The 9,477-nt window shown below is 49.2% G+C and overlaps 2 protein-coding genes across 2 annotated transcripts; both read right to left on the reverse strand.

Annotated features, from left to right (window-relative positions):
- Positions 1-4,270: 4,270 nt before the first annotated feature.
- On the reverse strand, positions 4,271-5,377 carry ColSpa_04666 (uncharacterized protein; the record flags this gene model as incomplete). The annotated part of the gene is made up of 1 exon (XM_049270878.1): positions 4,271-5,377. The coding sequence occupies one exon, from the start codon at positions 5,375-5,377 to the stop codon at positions 4,271-4,273; it is 1,107 nt and encodes a 368-aa protein (XP_049126835.1).
- Positions 5,378-8,471: 3,094 nt separating this feature from the next.
- On the reverse strand, positions 8,472-8,900 carry ColSpa_04667 (putative secreted glycosidase; the record flags this gene model as incomplete). Its single annotated transcript, XM_049270879.1, has 1 exon — positions 8,472-8,900. The coding sequence occupies one exon, from the start codon at positions 8,898-8,900 to the stop codon at positions 8,472-8,474; it is 429 nt and encodes a 142-aa protein (XP_049126836.1).
- Between the last annotated feature and the right edge of the window lie 577 nt (positions 8,901-9,477).

The following is a 9,477-nucleotide window of genomic DNA, read 5'->3' on the forward strand; positions in this document are numbered from 1 at the left end:
CCGTAAGCGCCGTGATCATGCATACATGAGCCCGAATGTCCCCTGGTCCCTCGTGGGTTCGTTCCAGGTGGTTACGTTAACCAACGCTTTCCTGGGTCGTAACATCAGGTCTCCCCTCCAAAGGTCTAGCCCCTTAGACCTATATAGGTAAGTGGGTTCCCGCCGCGGGCTGTCCCTGGGTTTATCTCATTCTCATCTTTCTTCCACCATGTCGTTGGTGACTAATGCGGCAGAGTCAGACACTCTTAAATCTGGCAAGGCTTCTTCCACCAAGCGCCGTCTCGCGGATTCCTTGAGGATTCGTGAACACGGAATTGAAATCGAAATGCCGTGTAGTTGGTGTCGTTCCAAGGGGATCCGTTGCAAGATGCTTGCGGGTTTCCAGAAGTGTCAAGAGTGTACTCGCCGGGGTCGCTCTTGTGATGGGGATGATAATGCGATTTGCGAATGTGAGTGTTTTTCGTGGTTCCGAGGTGTGTGGCTTTCTAATGATCGTAGTGGATCGTTTGCTGAATGAAGCCGATCGTCTGGATAAGGCTGAAGAGCAGGAGGAAGAGTTGCTTCGTCAGAAGGCGGAGTTACTGCGAAAGCAAGCAGAACTGTTCCGTCTTGCGCAGGCGGAGATGGATGCGTCTCTTGCCCGGCTCGATCGTTTACGTAAAGAGAAACGGATGATTTTCAAGAGGGGTCGTGAGGCCGCTGCTGAGTGGCCTGCGGATTCGCCCGTCGATCCGGTGGTTGAGGCGGTTCACGAGGTACAGGCTAGTGGTGGTTTTGGTGCAATTGACCTGTCCTTCCTTGAGTCTTTTGATCCTAGCGATCCGTCCTGGCAGTCCTTCGGTGAGCTGCCTGTTGAGGGTTTCGTGGCTGAGGGTTCTGGGACTCGCGATAGTCCTGAAGGAGTTGCTGGGAGTGTTGGAGGTTCTTGACTGGCTCCCATGAATTGTCCTCGTGTCCGTATCCTTTCCATTTAATAAGATATTGTGTTTCTCCGTTTTCCTCTCGCTCGTCAATGATTCGTTCGACTTCGTACTCCGGTTCGTTTGGTTCCACGATGATGCAGTCGTTGGTGTTTGATCCTCGCGGTGCTGGTTCAAGCAGTGCGATATGAAAAACTGGATGTATCTTCATTGTGTCTGGTAAGTCGAGTTTGAAGTTGACGTCTGAGATTTTCTGAATGATTTTGAAAGGTCCAAGTTTTTTGTAGTCCAATTTGTCACTTGGTCTTTTCGTTTTGATGTTGCGTCGCAGAAGATACGCGCTATCTTCCTCTTCAAAGGTTGGTCCCTCAACCCTTGATGTGTTGGCGTATTTCTTCATTCGTGCCCTGACAAATTCGAGATCTTTGGTGGCATTCTCTTGGATTTCTCGTAATTTGTTGTAATCTGCCACAGCCTTTAGTGCTCGTGGTCCCTGTCGAGGTTCTCCATATGCCGTAGGCTCGAATCCGTAATTCAGGTAGAATGGGGAGTTCAGTGTGCTTTCTCCTATAGCACTGTTATAGGCGAATTGGGCCATTGGAAGCAATGGTACCCAATTGTCTTGGTCGTAGTTGACATAACATCGTAGATACTGTTCCAGTATCTGGTTGATTCGTTCGGTTTGTCCATCGGTTTGTGGGTGAAAAGCGGTCGATAGCTTGTGATCAGCTCCTAGTTGCGAAATCAGGGATTTCCAAAACTTGGATGTGAACAGTTTGTCTCTATCGGATACGATTTCCTTGGGCAATCCGTGGTTGCTGACGATGTATTTCAAAAACGCGTACGCTAGGTCTTCTGCCGTGCTTGACTCTAAGTACGGGATGAAGTATGCGTATTTCGTGAGTCGGTCGACAATGACCAATATGCTGTCATAGTAGGTTTTCGTGAGTGGTTCTTTTGACTTGGGGAGTTTGACGATAAAGTCCAAAGAGATTGAGTGCCACGCTTCTGGTGGCGCTGGTAGTGGTTGCAATTGTCCGTATGGTTTGTGTGGACTATTTTTGCTTTTCTTGCACATGTCGCAATCCTTGATTGCTGAAGCCACTTCTGCTCGAGTGACTCGTGCGTCGTAATGTTGTCGAATTCGTTTAAATGTTTTGGTAACTCCTTGGTGTCCGTGGGCCCTAGCACTATGAATCTCCATGATCTGTTCAGGTGTCATCCTGCCAGTCGTGCTGGTATTGACACGGGTACCGATCATAATGAGTTTCTGTGCTGGGACAAGGTCACCGTTCTTGTCCTCCTTGAGGATGACTTGGGTTTCTTCTGGTACCGGGGTTTCGTGGTCCGGTCTTCGGCTTAGGGCATCAGCTCTTCCGTTCTCAGATCCTTTGACGTAGATGATTCTGAAGTTGAATTCTGACAGGAATTCAGACCATCTGATCTGTCGTTTGTTGAGGACTTTAGAGGTGGTGAAGTGAGTGAGGTTCTTATGGTCGGTGTAGACCTTGACTTCATGTTTGGTCCCGGATAACTGAGGTTTCCATTCTTGGAAAGCTTCGATAATTGCCATGAGTTCCTTGTCGTGGATTTGGTAATTGAGCTCGGCTCCGCTAAGTTTTCGAGAGAAGAAAGCGCAAGGGTGTAGCTTTCCTTCATCGTCGCGTTGGCCGAGTTGTCCACCGATGGCGTAGTCTGAAGCGTCGGTTTCCAGTTCGAAGGGTTTTCTTGGGTCTGGGATTATCAGAACTGGTTCGGAACAAACTTGTTGCTTGACTTCTTCGAAGGCTTTTTCTTGTTCTTCGGTCCATTCGAAGGGTACGTCCTTTCTGGTGAGCTTGATGAGGGGGTTGATTTTGGCGGAATATCCTTTGAGGAATCGTCGGTAAAAGTTGACGAATCCCAAAAAGGATTGGATGTCCTTGACATTTTGAGGTCGGGGCCAGTCCTTGACGGCCGCGATTTTTCCATTTTCCATCCGGATCTTTCCTGGTGTGATGGTGAATCCTAAGAAGTCGACTCGTTGACTGTGGAATACGCTCTTTTCGGGTTCGACTAGTAGTTTGGCTTCTTGTAGTCGTTGGAGTACGGTGTGAACGTGCTTCTCGTGTTCCTCGGGGGTACGAGAGTAGATGAGTATATCGTCTAGGTAGACGACAACGAACACATCTATAAATTCTCTCAGGACGTGGTTGATCATTGTCTGGAAGGTGGCGGGTGCATTGGTGAGTCCGAAAGGCATGACTAGATACTCGAAGTTGCCTTTCCTGGTGCGGAAGCAAGTCTTCCACTCCTCGCCTTCCTTCATCCTGATCAGGTTGTAGGCTCCTTTGAGGTCGATGGCTGTGAACCATTTGGCGTGGTACAGCTGGTCTCGTAATTCTGAGATAAGAGGTAGCGGGTAGCAGTTCTTGATTGTAATATCGTTGAGTTGTCGGTAATCCACGCAGAGTCGTAGTTTGCCATTTTTCTTTGGTACAAACAATATTGGGTATCCTGCAGGGGATGTCGATGGTCGGATGTAACCTTTGCGTAGGTTTTCTTCGAGGTATTTGTCAAGTGCCTCGCGTTCCGTTTCATTCAGTCCGTAGATTTTGTGAAACTTCGGGTGTGCTCCTTCTTTGAGCGGGATCTCGTGATCGTACGAGCTATGTTCAGGCAAGCCGGTTTCCAATTCTTCAGCAAAGAGTTTGGTGTACTTGCGGTATTGTTCTGGGATCGGAGAGAGGCGTTCTTCCTCTCGTTGATCGTTGATGAATTGTTCGAATTGTTCGTCCTTCGTGGGCTCGATTCTTTTGACGTATGCGACGTATCTGTGTCGCTTTGATTCACTCGGGGGTTGCGGCTTGCAACGCTGCCTCGCAGTCGAATCTCTCCATTGGAGTTGGCCTGTTCTCCAATCTATGCTCGGGTTGTGTTGTCGTAACCATGGGATTCCAAGGATGACATCCATGTCTCCTATTTGTGCTATGTCGAAGATCAGATGTTCTTGACGGTCATGGGTAACCATAGAGAGTTGCGCGGTTTCTCTGTCAATGGTGCCTCCACCGTACTCAACTGTTTCTCCTTCCACGTTTTGCAGGGTGTATGGTTCCTCCTTGAATCTCCATGTGATTCCTCGTTGATTCACCAGTCGTGGTGACATCAGGTTTGCTTGTGCTCCACTGTCAATTACGACCTGAGTGGGCTGTCCTTCGATGTAGACGCTCAGAACCAGGTGTGAGGCGTCTGTCGTCGTGGCGAGGTATAGGGACTTCCTCAGTGTCGCCTTCTGCTGTCCCTGTGCAGTTGGCGTCCCTAGTTTTTTGAGTAGTGTCGGTGGGCTTGCTTCCCCTTCATGTCCACCGGTTTTATCTCGGGGGGGTTTGTTCCCTAATCTGGGTTCTCCAGGTTTTGGCTTTGCCTACGTAATGCATCATACATTCGTCGTGCATGCATTTGGACCAGTGTTTGATCAGTCCGTTGTAGCACAGAACCGGGTGTTCCGGACTGGGTTGCATGTGTAACCAGCTCGCTTTGAATTCCTTGACTATCCATGTGCCGAGTTGGTGGTGGAGGTAGATCATGGGAATCGGCTGCTGCTTCCTTCGTCGAGGGAAGAAGTCGTTAAGTTCCTTGTCCTGGAGGTGGAACTGGCATTCGTCGTAGATGCAATCGGCCCAGAATACTTCGGTGTGGCGTGCGTGTTTTTGGTCGAGGTACTCGTGGTCTCCGAATATAGGTTCCTCTAGGACGGATACTACTGGTTTCCCGTCGATTCCGGTATCGTCTGTTCCATAGAACCAGACTTCTTGATCGTCCTCATTCTTTTCGTACTGTGGTCGGTACTCAGGGTAGTCCTTTTTGGTGGGCCAAGCCCTTTTGACCATCGGGTCGTCGCTGAAGTCGACATTCGCTTGCGCAGCTATTGGTTCGTCCGGGTCGTAATGAGTTGGGCTTTGGTTGGCCTCGTAGAGCTGTGCTTCCCTTTCACGGAAGACTTCTCGTCCAGGGTCCGATTCGTCAGAGGATTCTTCTTCTTCTGAGAATGGTGTGAATGTAATCGTCCTGGTTTTCTTCTCAATATCCTTGTAGGATGTCGATTGCGTAGAGGTTTGGCTTGATCTTCTGAGATCCATGAGTTGCTTGGCAGCCTTTCTTTCGAGCTTGCTCGAGGGTTCGAACTCATCAAGCGATTCCTCATGTTCTTCTTCAGAGCTTGTTTTCTCGCCAAGTACTTCAATCGACTCCTGGGGTGTGGGTTCCCTGAACCCGAGTTTTGGAGGAGAAAATCTGGGTCGTCGTGGTTGCTTCCGTCCCACGGCTACTATCTTAGTGGGCTTCCCAGGTTTGATGCTCCTTTCCTCCTTGAGAGCGTTCTCGAGGTCCTCCTCGAGTGCCCATTGTTTCTGGAAGTTCCCTTGGGCTTGTATGCGTAGTTGGAGTCGTTCCTCGATGACTTTCAGGGTGTCGGGCATACAGGGGTTGTCTTCCTTGCTTTGTGCAGCTTCCTTGGCTCGGATGAGCTTGGTGATTAGCTGTTGGTTTCGTTGCTCCAGTTGCTGAACCGTGGTTTGTTCTGGGTGGCCTCCTTTCTGGGTTCGTCGGGAGATTGCCACAGTTCTGGGTTTGGGCTGTTGTGGGTACCATCCGGCTTGCTCTTTCAGTTCTTGATGAACTAAACAGTTGTCGTCGAAGCAGGTGGTCCAGTTCCTTTGTTCGTGGGGAACTTCCCTTCTTGCTACGTTGGCTTTCCTAGTGCCTTCAGGTACGGGTCGGTTCTGGAGTCGCTTAGGTTGTTTGCAGTCTCTAGCTATGTGGCCGGGCTTCTCGCAGTTGTAGCATTTGAAGTCCTTCGGATCCCGGTGGTTCTGGTGAGGCTTCCTGGTTGCAGCACCAACGTCCATGGGTCCGCTGTGTTGCCCATAGGAGGTGCTCGGCTTACTGTGTTGTTGGTTGTTCTGCCAGTACGAGTTGGGTTGCGAGTTCCTAGGTCCCTGCGGCACATACTTTTTGCTGGTATTCGGCTGAGGGCGGCGTGCTTCTCCTTTTTCCTTTCGCCGTTCGTACAGCCTGGTATCGATTCTGACTGCGATTTCCACGTATTGTAGGAAGTCGTTGGGTCGGTCGAGCTTGGATAGCTCGTCTTTTACTTCTTCCTTAAGTCCTTGGTAGAACATGAAGATCTTGGTGTCGTCGGTGTAATCAAGTCGTGCGCAGATTCTTCGGAACTCTGCAGCGTAGTTGGTGGCTGACTTGGTTTGTTTGAGATTTGCCAAGTCTCGCTCGGCTTGTCGTTTCTCGTCTGGGTCCTGGAATAAGGATTTCAAGGCGTACTCGAATCCTGCGAAGCTCCCAAAGATTTGCTGGGTCTCTAGGTTGCAGTGCTCCAGCGTCTCACTGTCCAGGTAGTCTTCTAGGTAGGGTTCGAACCAAGAGAGGACTCGTCCTCTGAAGAAGGTGCCTGCATGGATGATTCTCTCCGTTTCCGTACGGAAGTTGCCAGAGTGAAACGTCTGGTAGGTCCTGACCTGTATCAAGAATCCTTTAAGCGTTCCAGGGGTCCCGTCGTAGGTGGTGGGGGAGTTGAGCTTGAGTTTTTCCCGCCCATCCACTGGGGTCGAGATGATGTTGGCAGCAGCTCGGAGAGTGCGAACTTCTTCCCTGAGATTGTTGGTTTGCTGGACCTCAGCCCGAAGTTGGTCAAGGAGTGCCGCGTTGTTGTTGAACATCTGTTGCATGTCCGCGATGTCCTTGTGGGCCTTCTTGAGTTGCTTGGCCATTTCAGCATTGTCGTCCTCGTCGCTAGAGGATTCGGCGCCCTTCATTTCCTGGTCCAAGCTCATGGGTTTAGGGGGTGCGACCGCCTTTCCCTTGGATCCGCTAGATGAAGTCGGGGTGGCTTTGGAGGACATCGTTACTGTTTGGTGAGTATCAAGGTCAACTTACTAAACAGGAGCAATCAAAGTGTTACGGTCAGATATCCGACAGTGGTGTTTTCTGCTAATAGGCAGCTGAGGTCGATACTCGGTAACAGTAAGGTAAGTCTTGTTGGTAATCTTGCTGGTCTGTTGGTGTCTGGTGATCAGTCAGGCACGTCTAGGCGTAGATAGCTTTATAGCTTCACAACAGAAGGATAATCTAAGAGTCACTTATGAGAGAGTGAATCACGAAGTTGATTGCTGAAGAGCTATGGAGAGTCTTTGAGCCCCAGGCTCAAGTCCTGTCTATATACTGATGTCTCCCTATCGTGATGCTGTTGATGGTGATCAACTAGAGTGGGTCCGGGGTGAGCTGCTCACTTGGTGATCGCTCCCAGTGATCACCTTATCTCTTGATCACTTTCTTATCATCACGTGATCTGTCCATAGTTCTTCCGTTCCGACCCTTGCCCGTAAGCGCCGTGATCATGCATACATGAGCCCGAATGTCCCCTGGTCCCTCGTGGGTTCGTTCCAGGTGGTTACGTTAACCAACGCTTTCCTGGGTCGTAACAACTATCTTACCCTTATATATCACAAGAGGATATAATACCAAGCCTTTAGCTAAAATGCACTCAATAATAGATACCCAGGCTCACAATCCAGGCTACTTTTTCTGCATAAACTTAGTCTCTGCCCTACCTAGCACCAGCCCATTTACTCCTTAACCCTCAAGGATACCAGTCTCATCCATGTTATATCTGTTAGCTAATTAGACAGCTAATATAGCTGGGATCACAAGATATCTGAACTAGTCCCTAATAACCTCAGTAGATACCCTATTAACACGTCTAGAATCAATAGATCAACTTCTCTAGACCTTAATAAATAAGTTTCTTCGTATAAAGGCATTCACCCATCTCTTCCCTAGAGGCTAAGTATCTCCTATCGCATTCAGGATACGCTAAGCAAATTCTCTAACTTGCTGATGTGTTGGCGCAAGCCCAAGATCAGCCTGGATCTGCACCCAGCTGGCCAGCTTAGCTTCTTGACTAACAGAGAGTCTCTGGAAGTCAGAAAAAGCTGCTGCCCTAGACTGCGCGCCAGTTAGATGGCGTTGAAGGGTGGTGTATGGGATCCCATAGGTCTGGGCTGCTTTGCGCACGCTGATACTGCTGGCAACAGCTTCCTGCGCCTGGATAACTTCATGCTCTGTATACTGGGTCATAAGGTCAAAAAAAAGATAAGGTGAAAAAAGGAGCTTATTTAGATGATAGTTGTAAAAGTTGCGATAGTTATAAATAGGAGGCTGGGAGCAGAGATGCGGCATTTTGTGTGATCCGGATGTGGGGGTGATCCGAAAGTGGGTATCCTGACTTATAAATCTGTGTTATCAACTGCAACATTAGTCATGATCAATCAAAGATATACACTCTTCCACATGCTAACAATCCACTGAAGCATCCATACTGCAGCTGTAATTCAGAATGACACCGCTAGTTACAAAGCACCGGGGCTGGGTGGTAGTCCACCTGAGTCCCATTGCTGTGGCTCTGCACCTACTACAAACTCAAGCAAACCTCCTTCGTAGTTGACTCCCAGGATATCCTCATGTGTGAAATAGCTCTTGTTCCACTTCTTGCCATTCACTTTAAGACTTTGGATGTAGGCCCTCTTCAAGCCCAATGGCGGTAATACACAATATGCCGCCTACCTCACCGAGCCGGATGCGGATATCCTCGAAGCGAGGGGACAGAACTAGGTCAGCCGGCTGAGTGACGACTGGGTAGAAGCCAAGCATGTTCCACACCAGCCAGCTGCTCATGCCTCCAGCATCATCGTTCCCGGGTATGCCACTCGCTCCGACGTGATAGTATTTGTCGACGACGAACGTACTTCGCATCACACTTTTCCACTGCTTGCGCCTGATGTAGTTGTAGAGAAATAGTGTCATGAAGCTGGGCTCATTTCCCGGATTATAAATCATGTTCCCAATGCCGTTATTCCCCTGATCTTGTTCTGCTAAACCAGGAACAAAGCTCATGTCAAATCGGCGCTCGAATGCGACGGGGCCACCCATTAGGAATATTAAAGTTGACATATCGTGAGGCACAGTAAAACTGTACTCCCATGGAGTTCCCTCTTATGAAACAGCCTGCCAATCGCATTCTTGGCACTCAAGTGGATTGTAACCCTCGAGCACCGAGCCTTTGGTATCTGACGGAGCAAGGAAGCCAGTGAAGTTTAAAGTCGCAGCATCCTTCATCCAGATCTTTTGCCATCCACTGTTCTTGTTAATATATATAAGGTCTTCGAAGAAAACAGTAAGTCTTACGTGGAACGATTCAGGTAAATTGTGACATCCTCGGGCGCTTCGTCTTTCGCAATTTTTGACACAGCAAAGTCGTTCAGAGAATATTCCACGGTCTTGCTCACACTTCTGCCGTAGTTGACAGAAATACGATCATACCTTTTCCAGTCATCCAAGGCACCTCTGCCTTCTTTGGTACTTCCAATCGGGTCATTGAAGTAAGAGTTGTGATAGGGTTGGATTTCGGCATTGGTGCGCACGGCAGCATAACCGTCAGTCCAATTGATGAAACCTTTCTTGTCGATCTTTTGGCGTAAGCGTCGGCGAGAACATTGTCAGAGTTGGA

This window comes from Colletotrichum spaethianum, assembly GCF_022836535.1.
Source record: "Colletotrichum spaethianum MAFF 239500 DNA, contig10, whole genome shotgun sequence".
Lineage (NCBI taxonomy): Eukaryota > Fungi > Ascomycota > Sordariomycetes > Glomerellales > Glomerellaceae > Colletotrichum > Colletotrichum spaethianum.